At 46.8% G+C, this 15,867-nt stretch overlaps 5 protein-coding genes across 5 annotated transcripts; 1 reads left to right on the top strand and 4 right to left on the bottom strand.

Moving 5' to 3' along the window:
- Window positions 1-292: 292 nt before the first annotated feature.
- On the bottom strand, window positions 293-3,506 carry JR316_0011690 (Protein ARG5,6, mitochondrial; the record flags this gene model as incomplete). Its single annotated transcript, XM_047897335.1, has 7 exons — window positions 293-349; window positions 409-456; window positions 538-1,103; window positions 1,349-2,531; window positions 2,589-2,980; window positions 3,030-3,315; window positions 3,363-3,506. 7 exons carry the CDS (start codon window positions 3,504-3,506, stop codon window positions 293-295), a joined length of 2,676 nt encoding a protein of 891 aa, XP_047743744.1.
- Window positions 3,507-4,588: 1,082 nt separating this feature from the next.
- JR316_0011689 (uncharacterized protein) lies at window positions 4,589-5,490 on the bottom strand (the record flags this gene model as incomplete). Its single annotated transcript, XM_047897334.1, has 4 exons — window positions 4,589-4,742; window positions 4,803-4,888; window positions 4,947-5,149; window positions 5,205-5,490. 4 exons carry the CDS (start codon window positions 5,488-5,490, stop codon window positions 4,589-4,591), a joined length of 729 nt encoding a protein of 242 aa, XP_047743743.1.
- A 5,008-nt stretch (window positions 5,491-10,498) lies between these two features.
- Window positions 10,499-11,182, bottom strand: JR316_0011688 (uncharacterized protein; the record flags this gene model as incomplete). Its single annotated transcript, XM_047897333.1, has 2 exons — window positions 10,499-10,503; window positions 10,573-11,182. 2 exons carry the CDS (start codon window positions 11,180-11,182, stop codon window positions 10,499-10,501), a joined length of 615 nt encoding a protein of 204 aa, XP_047743742.1.
- A 1,494-nt stretch (window positions 11,183-12,676) lies between these two features.
- On the bottom strand, window positions 12,677-14,085 carry JR316_0011687 (Protein bem46; the record flags this gene model as incomplete). The annotated part of the gene is made up of 8 exons (XM_047897332.1): window positions 12,677-12,786; window positions 12,836-13,214; window positions 13,273-13,343; window positions 13,396-13,558; window positions 13,612-13,769; window positions 13,826-13,897; window positions 13,960-13,996; window positions 14,047-14,085. 8 exons carry the CDS (start codon window positions 14,083-14,085, stop codon window positions 12,677-12,679), a joined length of 1,029 nt encoding a protein of 342 aa, XP_047743741.1.
- Window positions 14,086-14,480: 395 nt separating this feature from the next.
- Window positions 14,481-15,292, top strand: JR316_0011686 (Ubiquitin-conjugating enzyme E2 35; the record flags this gene model as incomplete). The annotated part of the gene is made up of 5 exons (XM_047897331.1): window positions 14,481-14,495; window positions 14,584-14,755; window positions 14,825-14,920; window positions 15,011-15,046; window positions 15,120-15,292. 5 exons carry the CDS (start codon window positions 14,481-14,483, stop codon window positions 15,290-15,292), a joined length of 492 nt encoding a protein of 163 aa, XP_047743740.1.
- Between the last annotated feature and the right edge of the window lie 575 nt (window positions 15,293-15,867).

Raw genomic sequence — 15,867 nt, 5'->3', positions numbered from 1 at the left:
TGGCCTATTGATTATAATGCCCACCTGTGGCCCGCAACTTTCCCGCCAGATCTATGATGTGCACGAAGATTCAAATAACTTCCATGAAAGCTCATATCCTCATAGCTCTCCAGTGCACTAAAATGGTCCATTAAATACTTATATATCCTCGCGAAATCCTACAATTATTTATGTCCCTAGTATATCATGATATAGTCTCGAGCTCAGGTCGAACACATAGGTCAGTCAGTACGCCTCCGCGTTTCATTTTCTGCATTTTATTCAGTCCACCTTTCGATTCCCGTATCGAAGCTTAGTTGTCAATGGGGATTCCAGCGTACTCATCGTAGCCCAGGGCAAGATTGAGGTTCTGAAATGAGGGTTAATATCTGTACTGGCATGAACAATGCTGCAGAATTATCTACGTACCTGCAGGCATTGGGTCGCAGCTCCCTTCAAAAGGTTGTCGAGACCACCCTGCAAAAGAAAAAAAGTTAGTGCCCGTCTTATTTGCCCTTGCCAGAAATACTGCAATTAAAAACAGGAAGCAAGACGCACCACAATGACCACCCTATCGCCCTCAACGCTCATCTGGAATCCACCCACGCTGAACCCATGCTTGTTCTCCACATCCTTCAGCTGCACCACGTCCTTCTGAATGCGCACGAGCTTCTCACCCGCATACTTCTTCGCAAACAGCTCCGCGACGTCGCTCGCGCGCATAGACTCCTTGAGCGGGATCGACACCGTCGACACGATGCCGCTGAACCACGGCGCAACAGCGGGCACGAACGCGATCTTCAGGCCCGCGCCGCCAGACGCGAGCAGCGTCGAGAGGTGGTGTCCGGCCTCGCGCTCGTGGATGTGCCCTGTGAGCGAGTATGGCCGCACGCCGCCGTGCAGACTCTCGGCGGAGACCTTGGGCACACTGACGGGTTTGCCCGAGGCGTCGTTCTGCATCACGGTGCCGGCACCGCTGTACCCCGACAGACCGAAGACGGTGGGCAGCGCACCGGGCTTGATGTAGTCCACGAGGGGTGCGATGAGGAGCTGGGCGGAGGTGGCGTAGCAGCCGGGATTCGCGATGCGCTTTGCGCTGCGGATCGCGTCGCGGTTGTACAATTCTTGTGGGCCGAATAGGCGAGTGGCGCGTCGGACGAGATTTGAGGCATTCGCGTGTCGATGTTCAAAGAGCACGATGCGCCATCGAGGAGAGGACGCAGGGGTATCATAAAACGATCATTCCATTTGAGCATCGACAAGCGCGACGAGTTAAAACAAAAACAACACATGTAAAAGAAAAAAAGAACAGCAAAAAGCATTTAACATCGATATTCCTAAATTGATTATACATTGACAGAAGTCTCACCGGGAAGACCGTATGTCCACCCTCCCTCAAATCGATAGTCAGCGCCGAGGTCAACGACGACGCTGGACTTTCCCTTTCCGCGAGCCTCTGCGCCGCGATCGACAGCATCGACGAAAGGCTTGCAGACACCATTGGGGAGGGCCATGACCCACGCGTCAACGGCGCCTTCCTTCTCCATGGTCTCGACATCCTGGGCCGAGAGGTTCGAGTAGACGATTGGCTCTTTCGAGTAGCCCTCTAAAGGGTATCCGGCCAACTGGCGGGAGGAGACGTGGCTTAGGCTTAGGTAAGGGTGACCAGAGAGGAGAGTGGTAAGCGCTTGCCCGGTGTATCCACGGGCGCCGATGAGAGCCAGGCGCTTAGGTTCGGTGGAGCCAGTGGGGGCAGCAGTGGCATATCCGCGGGATGAGCCTGTGACTCCGTTCTTGTTGCCGAACGCACGACGGGCCATAGTCGAGAATGCGCGAGCACCACCAGGGGCAGCGTTAGCGGCAGCGACGCGATGAGGAGGAGCCGAAGGTCCAACTGGGAGGTAAGACCTCTCAATACGGCCTTTCTCCTCGAAGCCCTTCACGATGCGCTCCACTTCAGCGACGTCCTGGACGCCGTACCAGAAGAGGCTCTTTCCGGCGCGCGTGAAGCTACCATCTGCACGCTCGAAGTGCCAGCCACGGTTCTCGTCCTCGGCCTGGGCAGTCCAGAAGAGTTTGCGGTGGTCCTTCTTGATGGCGTTGAATACGTTGTCGAGGACGTTGTTGAGCAGTCCACTGCGGGATGGCAAAAGCTTGGTCATGACAGGGACCTCTCCTTCGGGATGAGATACAACAGCCAGGACATCGAGAGGCTCGTCACCGTAGATGGTGTACGGTGTCTTCTTGAGGTCGTTAAGAACACCGGTGACGCTCTGGAATCCAGCAAGAACTTCAGGGTCGCGGTCGTGGATGACTTGACGGAAGCGGTCCGCTCCGATGCCATCGATGTCGTTGTGCTTGAAGAGTTTGTATCCACGACGGATGAGGGTACCGGCCCCAGAATCCGTGAACAGCTCCTTCTGCAGTGAGGAAGCTGAGATAACAGCCACTGATGACGAACGAGGGAGGTGGTCAAGGAGCTCCTTGAATTCTCGGAGCTTGAGCTTGGTGCCATACTTGACCCATGGCTCCTTCATGAGGCTGTCGTATTCCTAGGAGATGATTAAACTTTACAAAGCTGCCAGAGCTTGATTTAGGGGTATACTTACCTCGTCGAGGTTGATAACGTCGAGCTTCTCCCCCGTGACACCATGGAACATACCACCCTTATCGTTCAAGAAGACGATTTTCATGGGTTCGAGTTCCTTGGCGAGCTCTCCCGCGGCAATGTCGGCATTAACGTTGAGGATCTGGCCGTCAGCAGACTCCGCGAGACTGGTAAGGATAGGGAGAGCTCCAGCGCGGATTGATGCCTCGATGGGCCTCTTGTCGACCTTGGTGATCTTTCCAACGAGACCATACTTGTCTTTGTCGAGGTAGTCCGCACTGAAGACACCCGAGGTAATAGGACGAGCACGCGTACCGAGCTTCTCAAGGGCAGCTACAAGCTTCAAATTTTCTTCCATGAAAACACGACGGGCGACACCGAGGGTCTTGGCGTCTGAAATACCATGGGTATATTTGCGATAGAATAGGGATGAAATACGCACTTGTTACCCGAATACCGTCAATGTAGTCTGGAACGACACCCTCCCGTTCCATAATGTCATTGAGTTGGGGTCCAGCTCCATGTAGGACTACAGGGTACAACCCAACTCGGTATAAGAAACTTAAGCTGAGAGCTAACTCATCGAGTTCAGCTAGAACAGCTCCCCCAACCTTGATAACGGCAAACTTGGCGGGCTGAGAAGGGTGCGAGGAAGAAGAGAAGATACGGAGATGGCGTTCAACTTCGCGTTTGGTTCCAATTGAGTAGAGAAGTCGTGTGATGGTGTCCTGCAAAAAAATAAGAAAGATACTCTGGGAACCCAGAGAAAACATACCCGGTCAGTCTGTGCAACGGATTGAATGCTTCGGGCCTGAGTTCGTCGGACGGCCTGAACTGCTGCCTGACGCTGGCCTGCAACGACAACGGCGCGACGAGCGCCGTTAGAGGCCAGGCGGGCGGCAGTCGAGACAGCAAGCATTTGGGAAATAGATGGTGGTGGTAGCTCAGAAAGGTAGAGAGAGAATCTTTTTCCCGGCTCGTGACACTGCTTTATATGTACGCCCCTTTTAAATTTACAGCATCCGATTATCCGACTACACCCTCTGCTTTATTCGGACCTCTGCACCGTTAACGCTGTTGGTCGATGCTATGTTTGTGACTCTCTGCACTGCTGGCGACATATGCTCTGCATCCACAGCATCTTCGCTCCACGCTAAAATCCATTGCCGTTCACAACATTCAACGACGTGAGAGTCTGCACTACGTTTACCTCAAAGGCCTGGCCTATGAGCTCTTCTTTTGCTGCTGCGAGTTAAACGCCAGGCAAGCACAAGGTCTCCACACGGACTATCTTCAAATCCAGCGTTTCTCTTTTTCGAGTCACCAGGCCACATCTGTCGTGGTTCTTTTTGAAGATGAACCTTCGCCACGACTCCTGCACACCCATCAAAGACAAGTGCACGGTGGCCTGTGCAATATTCTGCAGCATGCGGGCTTGTTAATTAACGCCCACGTCAATTAACAATCTCAATGGCCCTCACATGAAAGAAGAGTCGCTGAGAGCGGCTCAAAATCTGTGTCAAGCCAGGCAAAATTCATATAAGCTCTTCAACTTTCTTCCAGCGTAGTTCCCATAAATTGTCACGATCGTCTGGCTGGGATTGGGCCCCGACCCTCATTGAGACACGGAATAGGGAGACTTCGTTGCATTAGATGCGTTATCGCCCTGGGACGTGTTCCAACCAATCGGAATTCTTGACGACAACGGCAGATCAAGCTTGTAGCAGATAAGATCACCCATTCAAGATAAGATACACCTGGATCGCCTTGGCTGCATGACCACCAGATGGGAACACGAAGGGCATTACTCCCCTATAGCATCGGAACGAATTCACCCAGAATTTTCAAAATAATTCAACGTTTGACTGCTTTAAACGCGGCATCGAAAATGATAATAGAATTAAGCGGGAAATAGAATTGCAAAAGGTATATAATGACAGATGGTATATCCTTTCTATGCGATGCAATGAGAGAGAAAAATGGAAATACTAAGCGATCCGTTTAGTATTTGGCAGGGAGGCCCAAAACGACAACCAAGGCGTCGAGCTTGAGGGAGGTGATGATATGCACAACAGCAGTGATCTGTGGGGCAACAAGCACACAAACATTTGGGACGACTTGGACAGCAAGTCCAAGAACGACCGCGAGGAGACCACTAATGAATGAAAGTCAGAAAGGTAAGCTAAAGTGCTGATCAAAAAAATGCGACACGTACCCAATCTTAGCGACAACAATGAGGACGGCACCAGCGGCAAGGCCCTGGACGCCAACGGTGACAGTGAAGAGAACGTTGAGGACGAGCTAAAACGAAATAAGCAATAAGTATACCAAATTAAGAATTACTAAACGAATTCCTTACTGTCAAAAGAGCGGCAACAAGGACAGCAAGTTCATTGACGGTAATAACAGTTCCAGCAACGCTGAGAACGAAGCCCGCTGGGTTCGCGACGATGACCTTGATGTCGACGATAGCACCTTCAATCAGGACAACAATGTCACCGAGAAGGCTGACGATGAGGTCGACATTGATATCGGCCTTGACAGCGACAGCGACTGCAGCCTCTGATAACATGGGACGACATTAGGACCAATAATGAAATTATTATGCCCGACTTACCCAGCTTGGCGCAGATGGGCTTTATTTCATTGGTGAGGCTGATGACAATTTCCGGGAGTGTGGGCTGCGCAGAGTCACGATCCCCAAGAAGGTCGGAAGCGACCCCAAGGAAGCTATCAGGTTCGGTCTGGCGCCCAACAAGCGGAGAGATAGCATTTGCAGGATTGGAGGTCTGGCCTCCGACAACGTTGAGAGCGGCAACACCTGGAACGGTGTCCATAACGGGCATTGCAATGGATAACGAAGCACAAGCCACAACGAAGAGGGTGGAAAGACGGGAGAACATTTTGAAGTGGAGGGGTGAGGGTGCAAAAAGAATGTGGGGGATGTCTGAACAGAAGACACAGGTGAACTGAGAGAGAACCGGTGAGATTAGACTCGATAGGGAAAAGCGATAGACCTTTACCTCCCCATTTTATACACTGTGGAATCCTCTAAGCGATTGTTTACTGCATCCCTGGATTCCTTCCCATTCAACATCAGGATCCAATGATCGCCTCAAACGCCGCCCACGAGATAACGGATGGAATTGCCAGAAAACATGAATTATTCCGTGATAATTACCACATATTGGCTTCTAGCGTCTATGGTGGAGCGAAAAGAAGCTAATAGTCGCGTACTAACGTCAACACTCTAAACACACTTACCTTTTTTGGCAGTTCGCATCAAACACGTCAACGCGCATCACGGACGGAGTACGCGTCGCCAACCCCAGGGTCCCCACTGGTGAGCTTAAACGAGGACAATATTGAGCGGTTTTGGAGTTCAAAACGTTTAATATCTTTATGTACGCGTTAATATGATGCAAAATACTTAATAGTATCCGGACTTTTCAACCAAAGTCACAATTTTAAAGTGTACTTATTTTTACCTGTCAACAGTCAGTCAAACCACTACAAATTTATTAGGTTCTTAACGTTGTGATGTCAGAAACATTCCATTTCGCGAAGCCTATTTCCGACTGTTCGTCAGAACCTGTCAGAAATTTTCATGGGAAGAGTTATTCGCAACATATCCTCAGCATATTGGCAAATTGCGTCCTTCGGGCGTATTTTTCCCTTGACCAGGATCAACTACTCTGGGAAGATGTTGACACGGCGTTTAATTTTTTCACGATAGAAGTTCATTTGCATATTGTAGAAGGGCGGACACGCTTCCGAAGTCTTCCGGGTCGCATACAAACTAAGAAAGGTTATGTAAATAATTAGCACATATCAGGGACGCAAAGCTAAGATTGGGCTCATCAGGAACCAGCACCCCCTTAGGTAAGCAAAAGTTGGCTTACCTCCGAACGTTTTCACCACTCGCACAACCACATTATCCTGCATTTTTAAACCACAGATATGTAGAAGGTGTATTTCTGAATAGATCTGCGGTTTTTTTTTGAAAAAAAAATTTTTTTTGAGAAAGATATAAGGCTTACAAAATTTTCCCCCCCTTTTTTATTGTAAAGCATTGGAAATGATGTTTTAACGAGTTTGGGCAATTTCTGAAAATTCGACGAAGTCACTTTTGGCCGCTTATATAATAGATCACGTGACCTCCCGGAAGATCATGATAACGCCTCGATGCATGTTTCTCAGCCTCGTTGGCAGTGATTTGAGCGATATAAAATAAAGTAGACCACTTGGAACCACTCGACTATCATCATACATCATATCTATGGCCCGAAAATCCAAAGCCTCACTTTCTAGAGCCAAAAACCTGGGCAAATATGCACAAAAGAAACATCATTCAGTTTCTATTGAAGATATTCCGGAGGAGGACATCCAATCCTCAACCCCTAGTCCCCAATCTGGCCCAAATGTGAAGAGCCTTGCAGAGTATATCAGTGATGAAGGGATTATAACATATAATGAAGATGGCTCCTTCACCTTGCAAGGATTTCTTGATTACTTTGAAGAACCATCTTCTTCTACTCTTTCAGATGAAGATTCTGATTCTGAATCAGATGGCGAAATGGAACAGCAGCCAGAGAACTCAGAGATCAATACTCCTTCAGATTTACAAACATTCTCAAACATTTTACTGGAGGCCCAACGGATTGCAGTGGAGCTTGAGAATGAAAGGACTAATAGGCCAAAAATGTACCTTAAAAACTCTGCTAGGACCAAGCGTCGACAGAAGAGAGCAAGAAAGGATCTTAGGGATAAAGGAATACACCCCATTTCCGAGTGGTTTTCAAAGACACCAAAAAATCCTTCCACAGCAACCTCTTCAGCCACTACTGTCAATACAAATAACGTGGATATTATTACCATATCTGATTCCGACAGCTCTTCTGATACACAAAGTGATGGAGATATTAATTCCCAGCTGGATCATGCACAACCTATTGCAAATAATGACCCACCCCAATCTAACTTGCCTGCCAACTCTACAATTTCGGATGCACAAGAAACTGTCAATAATTTCTTGCAACATTTACAAGCAGGTGGAAAGGTTGAGGATTTTAGCTTGCCTACGGAATCTGATGCCATACTTGATCAACTCAGCTACAAAGACTTTCCAAAACTTCGTCGGGTCTGTGCAGCCTTGACTGTACGAAGCAAGGAAAAGACACTTGACATTATTCTTCGAGCAAGACTTACTGCAATGGTTGGCGTGTTGAACTTATATCTTGATCCACAACTTTCCTATGGTTGGCGTGAATCTTCTTTGATAGTTGCTAAATCCCAAGGCTGTGGGGTTAATCATGCTCGGAATATACGCAGCTGGATCCACACGTTTTTGAAATCTGGAAAGCTTCCACTCCGCCGTGTTACACGTATTCAGCCTTCTCTTCTTGATGATGAAGATTTTTCAGAGGCAATACAGCTCCATCTTTCTAGCATTGCAAAAACTGGCTATATTTGTGCTCAAGATATCGTGGACTTTATCCAAACACCTGAAATGCAAGAAAAACTAGAGGAACTTGGAGTTGAAAAAAAATCAATTCATCTTTCTACTGCCAAACGATGGCTACACAAAATGGGTTGGCGATATGGAAAAATACGAAATGGTATGTATATAGATGGTCATGAGCGGGAAGATGTTGTGCAGTACCGGATTGAATTTATCAAGCGCTGGAAGGACTATGAAAAACGGATGTATTCCTATGATAATGATGGAAATTGTAACTCTCAGCTTTCAGGCTTTTCTGTTCCTGCTGGCCAGCGCTTTCGCCTTATCCTTATTACCCATGATGAATCAACATTCTATGAAACAGATCGCCGTAAAAATGTATGGTCACACAAATCTACCAACCCGGTTCCAATAAAAAAAGGAGAAGGTACATCAATCATGCCATCAGAATTTCTTACTGTGGAATGGGGCCGATTGCAAAGTCAAGATGGTTCAGAGTATGTTATTTAAATTTTATCCATATGTGTTTGAATTAATAAATATCAATTTTAGATCAGCACGAATTTTATTCAAAGCAGGAAAAAATCGTGATGGATATTTCACCTCGGATGATTTGATTAATCAGGTGGATCATGCAATTGACATTTTTGAAGGACGGACCAATGGATTTGCTACTGGCCTTTTTTTGTTTGACAATGCCCCAAGTCATCAAAAACGTGCTGATGATGCATTATCTGCAAGAAGAATGCCTAAAAATCCATCACAATATTGGACTCATCGTAAAGGAGGTGCCAAAATGCGAACTACTACCCTTCCAAATGGCCAAATACAGTCCTTCTATTTTGATGATAACCATCCCACCATGCCCGGATGGTTTAAAGGAATGGAATTAATTATCCGGGAAAGAGGTCTTTGGAAAGAATCTGGACTTCTTGCCCAATGTGAAGGATTTAAATGCGAACCAGGCAAGACTGATTGCTGCTGTCGACGTATTCTATTCATGCAACCTGACTTTGTGGCTCAAAAATCACGCCTTGAGGAATTGATCACTTCCCGCGGTCACATCTGTGATTTTTATCCGAAATATCATTGTGAACTCAATTTCATTGAACAATACTGGGGAGCAGCAAAGCTTCGCTATCGTAATACACCCAAAACAAGCAACATTGATGAAATGGAAGCCAATGTAATTCAATGCCTTGATGATATTCCTTTACTTCAGATTAGAAGGTATTCTTTTATACTTTTCACAAATAAAAGTTTAACTTTTCACTAATTATGTTCAATAGATATGCAAACCGATCAGCAAGGTTTATTTCAGGCTATGAGCATGGTCTAACTGGTCCACAAGTTCACTGGATAAACAAGAGATATCATAGTCACCGTACACTTCCTCCAGATATGATTGCCAAAGTACGTGCAGAGTATATGTCTGCATAAGAGTCTGTTTCTATCATTTGAAAACCATAGATACACTTATCTAGTGCACAAATGTTATTCTACATGATACTTTCTACCATTTATTCTTGTGTTTGTACTAAATTTCCGTCGACATAACTTTTGATTTTTTCTGAAGTCGATTTTGGCCGCTCTTGGCGCCAAGCCTTTTGATTACGTAAACGTGCTGGTTCCTGATGAGCCCAATCTTACAGAAAAACGACTGTTACATGATCAAATTTTACCTTGGCGCAATCGGAGTCGCCTCAAAGTGTTGTGTCTGAAGTTGGAAGCCGGTATTAGGGCTCACCAAGAGGAGACTGGACGCTACCGAGTTTGTTTCATTATGTTGGTGACTTGGTTTCTGGATTCAAAATTTAATAAAGCGCAGTTGTCAAATTTTAGAATTGCGCCCCCCCTGGGAGACCCCTAACATAATACACAGGGGCTAACATGCGTTGCATTGTGGGCTGGAGGCTGGAGCAAGGCTGGAGCTAAGTTCTACGAGCCAGCATATTGGTCCTTTAGACCCTGTCCGGCAACAAAAAATGAGTCGGGAAGCTTCAGTAATGAGTGAAGGACTGTGCAGCTATCGAAACCATACCACGGGCGCTAGCGGCTAAACTTAGGAGGGATCTAGAGATATAGGACAATGATGGTGGTCCACTCACATAGGAATTACCATACTTCTTTACTCTGCTGTCTTACATCTTTCTTTTGGTACGCCTGATAAACAATAGACCTTTTCAATCAAAATCGTCCAAATTTATAAACGGCAAGGAAATACAACATGATGCGAGTGCAGTACAAAGCAGCTGAGGCAGGATCGTAGAATTGTGTACGGATTTGATATCCGTTTGGCGTGTATAGTATGAATGTACAGAAGATAAATAACGAGTAAGGACTGCATGAAAACCGCGAGTTGAGAAAATCAGAATGCATGATTGGACAGAAATGGTCAACGCACCATGATGGCGATGATGGTACAAGTGATAAATAGGCGCTGAAGAAAGCTAGTCTGTAGAAGCAAAAGGAATAAGTGAATCAGTACAACAAAATACGATAATGGTGAACCAATAACACTTACCCTGAGCACGCTCTGAAATCGCTTCTGTAGTCCCTCGCGAAGCTCTCTGACGATCCAAAATTCTCCTCTTCATATCTGCCAGTGCTGCGCTCCTCAACACAGCATACTTCCTAAACCTCTCCATCAGTGCTATGTTACCGTTCGAATTTGCATCGGCAGCGGTGAATCCCTCGCCGCAGTGCACATAATGGCGGAACGCGCCGTCAGCTTGAGGGGGCTGGAACTGTGGCGGTTGGTGCTGGTGCTGAGCCGGCCGAGGCTGGGGAGGGTTATATCGAGATTGAGAGAACCGAGACGCCCACTCAGCTGCAGCGCTAAACGCCTTCATAGCAGCATGTTCTTGCTCGTAACCGCCCTCCCAGGGCATCGTTAACGCGCCGCTATTGGTCAGATATGCGTCGTTGTCCATCAGAAATTTGTTTGCCAGTTCGCTGTAGGTGTATAAATGACTCCTTGGCGAAGATGATGTTTGTATTGCGTCGCCGCGGTAGCCATAAAGCAGCGGGAGGGGCGCTGCGTATGCCGGAACGATGAGAAGAGACGAAAAGGAGAAGAGCGTGGCGAGGAGGGCGTAGTATGAGATAACGAATGTGGGTGCAAACGAATGCATTATTATCAAAACGAATGACTGTTCGTGGAGTGTGTGTATATATGCAAGTGTGCGATAGAGAAAGACCAGTAATGACGGTAGTGGTGAAATGAATGCGGCAGATTTGATCTATGAGATCACAAACCGTGGAGGGAAAAAGATCGGTGTGATGGAGGGGAATATAAATCCCATATGGTGTGGGAGCACCCCCTGCCGGATGCGATTGTGAAAACAGCCAGCTGCCGCTTTATACGTTGAGCCTGGGATGGAGCCTCTCAGTGCGATAATTGGAAGTTGGCCTGGTCCAAGGCACCATTTCCGCGTACACGATAGTGCGCTACTCGATATGAAACCATGTCGAAGCTAACAAATGTCAATGTCATCACATCACAAGCCACCCAAGATTAATATGGGAACAATTACTATGTATAGCTCCTGGAGGACTGGTATGAAATTCCGAACCCTCCGAGAAGACCTTAAGAACCATGGCCATGATTTAGTGCTTAGGCTATTTGCTTGAACTGATAGACAGCGTGGAACCAACGGCAGAGAACGGCGTATATCTAAACTAGAACCAGCGCAGAATGTCCATGTTCAGTTTGACGTTTAAAATGAAAGATATACCTACTTAGTACGATAAGTTGATAACTGAGTTCTTCCTGGATGTCCACATACCTATAACACAAATGTGTCTAGAAACATTGAGCTACGTGGTCACAAACAGTATGTAAGTAAAACATTTCCAAGATGCGTGGCATCATAGACTCAAGCTTGATCCCATGTGGAACTAAGTAACATGAAAATTAACATCCATTGAACAATAATAGAAGGCGATAACGCACATAACATGATACACTCCAACTTCCAAGGTAACGAGAGTCTCGACCTTGAGATACGAGGTAATAAGTAGTCACCAAAACGATACAAATGTCGCCTTCATTCTATATCAGAAAAAATGACGTCAAAAGCTACGTACGTCTTCGATGTTGCATGTCCAGGTTATCCACGGAGTTTCTCATGCAAGCATTCAGTCTCTCCGCATCGATCTTAGACATTGACACCAAATGCTAATTGATGTACCAGTGCAAAGGCGAGATAAATTAGGCTCAGTATTGTCGCGATGTCTGAAAGTGAAGACCCAAGGTATTTTATTAGCGTAAAAACCTGACGCCGACAAGACTAATTTGATTTGCGTTCGCTCCAGCCTTCCGTAAACCAAAAAAATTTAGAAGAGAATCGCAAGCTAAAACGTGGCACACTCACCTGTCGCCACATAGGCATTGCAAGCAGAGAGGAAAAGACAATGTGAAATTTCAAGCAAATATCACACACAATTGATGCAAGGAACAAGTACAGTTGAATATGGAGTAATAATACAGGGCCCTGAAAATAAGTGAAAAGAAAGCAACGCCGAATATAAAAATGGCACCGAGGGTAAAAGAAAAAAAGCACAAATAAAACACCAAAAGAGAAGCAAACACGAAGGAGACAATACCCTCCCATGGCATGCAGCGCCTATAGGCCCGATCGAGGAGGCGTGCGATGCTTCTCGCGATAACTATCACCGAGGCTAGCCACAAACTCTGCAACAGCAGTCCAGTACCCAGGTTGCGTACAGGTATTGTCTACAGAAATGAGCAGGAAAATCTATAACCATTGACCAGACAAACTCACTGTGCTGGCCGTTCTCGAATTCCATATACTTCGCCCGCTCCAGTCCCACCTTATATTCGCTTCCATTTGGCTTCTTCTTTTCACCGCGCTTCGCTACAGCCTCCCATAGCGCGCGCATGTGCTCCCGAGGTACAATCTCGTCCTTTGCCCCACTCAACATCAGAATTGGCGTCGTGGCGGGTATTAGAGGAATCTTGGACGCCGAGTCCCACTTCTGGTGGCACAGGAAAGAGAAGGGCCCGAGTATGGGTAGTGCATGTGGAACGAGGCTTGGCAGGGAAGTGAATGTGTTTTCGAGGATGAGGGCGCAGATTTTGTCGGGGTTGCGGCTTGCAAGATCAATCGCGACGGCGCCGCCAATGGATTGGCCGTACAGAACCTGTGCGTCGAAAGTTAATTATTTAATAAAAGTGGACTGTGCAATATGGGGCGCATACAATTGCGGTCTGCTTGAGTACGGGGTTAGAGGTGAGGTAGTCTAGTGCTGTCTGTGCATCTATCCGTAAGCCTGATATCAAGTGAGCACTGACATCCATGGAGGAATATATGGCACTGCGCACCTTTTTCTGATGGCGACCCGTCGGAGTGTCCGTACCCCCTGTAACACATCATAAGAACATTACAGCGCATCTTCCTGTAGAAGATCCCTGCGAGGGGTATGCGATGCCCCATGTTGCCCCCATTGCCGTGGAACATGATAACTGTCGGTCTACTTGCAATAAACTGGATGGTCATTAGAATCCTTAGCGTTATTGGGATGGCATCGACTGACTGACCTCATCCTCGGTCACTGAATTAGGTATGTCCATATAGGTTGCTGCGTGGCCTACATCCTTCTTCTGCAGAAGCAAGTAACACCGCAGTGTTACATCGTCTGAGGTCTTCAGCTCGAGGTCCTCGTAAGGCAATTCAAAATCGGAAGGGCGCGCAACCTCTGTTGGAAGCGATATATGTTAATCGACATCTGATGCCTTCATGCGCCACCAGTACCTGTACGTGATCCAGGAGGAAATGCTGAAGGGTATATCAAATAATTTTGGCCATAATAGACAAGGCCTACGCCTGCGAATGCATTTGGTCAGAACATCATTGACATAATGAAATTCCACAGTGAAGACACAAACTCAACGTCGACAATCCAGCTACCGTGGCGAATGTGCCCTGTGCACCAGCGTTTAATTAATATCACGGTACGTAAATGAAAAATGAACCTTTGCAAATGTCTCCAGCGACGGAAAGAACCCCGACATGATGCGAAGAAAGAAAGTTGGCGCGCTCGCATTCGGTTTCAAATTGGACCAGAGCTTGAGAATGACAAATCAGCTTGTTCATGCTTGTCAAGGGTATGCATTTCAAATAACATCTTAGTTCCCAGTTGTCTTGCAGCATTTATCTTTATATCCAAGTAAAGCAACCTACGAAAGATAAAACATCAGTCTTTTTATGCTAGTATAATAATATAATTAATGATTTTGCTTGAACTGTTCAAAGGATGTTTTGTTGTGCAAAAGCATTATGGATGAGTCATCTGATGCCGAAGGAACTGCGCCGAGCCCGAAGCTTCCTCTACTTGTTCACCCATCTTCCTTCATCTCTATCTATTTCTGCCAGTTGTTGGGACTATAATCGCTGAAACGTATCTCATATGGCTCTTCCAAAGGTATTTATTTCCAACTTTTCTCAAATCACTGGTCTGGATCACAGTTTAATCAAAACTCTTGCATCTGTTAGCGAATTATCAAGGTTAGATGAAGTTGCATCCTCAACTGCGATCGTGCGACCAACTCACCATCGGCTGTTCAAAGGAAACAGAAAGGCTCGTCGCAGACCCAGCTCCTGGAATCTCTGCCCTCCCACATGACGATAACCTACGGTACTTTGATGTCATAATTGAAGGTCCAGGAGGAAGCCCGTTCCAAAGTACGCTCAGGTTCTTCCTCTTTATCCAGCTTCGATAGCTTATCAATTTACACGCATTGCTCCGAAAAGACGGCAAATTCAAGCTAGAGCTATTTCTACCTGAAGAATACCCAATGGCACCTCCCAAAGTGCGGTTTTTGACCAAGATCTACCACCCCAATATCGGTCAGTAGCGCCTTTGTCATCCACCCAATACCCCTAGTCTGTCAAAACTCACGATCTTCCGCCATTCATACCGTCTATACCCCTGTATAGATAAGCTTGGACGGATATGCCTGGATATTCTGAAAGGTACGCCATCCCCACCGATGTGTCAACCCTTTTGTCCATGAGATACCGACCCTTCTGTCCTTCCCTTCTCTAGACAAATGGTCACCCGCCCTCCAAATCCGAACGGTCCTGCTGTCCGTTCAAGCCCTCCTAAGTGCTCCTAATCCCGATGATCCCCTCGCCACCGATGTTGCAAAACACTACAAGGAGAACGAAGCGGACGCTCAGCGAGTGAGCCAGGAGTGGACCCAGAAGTACGCCGTTTAGAACTTTGGGGTCTACGGTTGGAATAGCGCTGGTACGGCGTGCCACGCTTCATATATGTTTGTCCTGTGGATTATCACCTTTGGGCTGTTTATTTTTGATTCCCTAGTATTCCCTCGATTCGATTCGATTCCCGACTCCACCAATCCTATCACCGACAACCAAGCTGTTAATCAAATTTCATTCATGTTGTAACGACCAAATAAATAGTGTAAGAGCAGGCTTACATCTTTGTATCGATCACTCCTGTAGTGCGTACTGCCGCGCATGATTCAGACCTGCGGCTCAGGAAGTCGCGAAAGAACACTGACGTTGGACGGTCAAATTGACAAGTGACAGCCAGATTCGAGGGTCCTCAAATTGAAGTCATTGGAAGATGCTTACCCGCTTTAGCAATTGATCTTCCAATTTGATTGCTGACCACTACCCAAGTAAGGACGCCTGGACATCCTTGTCCTTTGACGTATAAAGAAACTTTACAACAGTCGGCTGATTCTCGGGACAAAGACCAGCGGATAGCTCCCTATGGATCGTTGAGCAAAAGTTGTACATGGGAATCGTCGAACTTCGAAGGCCAT

Source organism: Psilocybe cubensis, chromosome 11, assembly GCF_017499595.1.
Source record: "Psilocybe cubensis strain MGC-MH-2018 chromosome 11, whole genome shotgun sequence".
NCBI lineage: Eukaryota > Fungi > Basidiomycota > Agaricomycetes > Agaricales > Agrocybaceae > Psilocybe > Psilocybe cubensis.
This window is presented reverse-complemented; position numbering and strand designations above follow the sequence as displayed.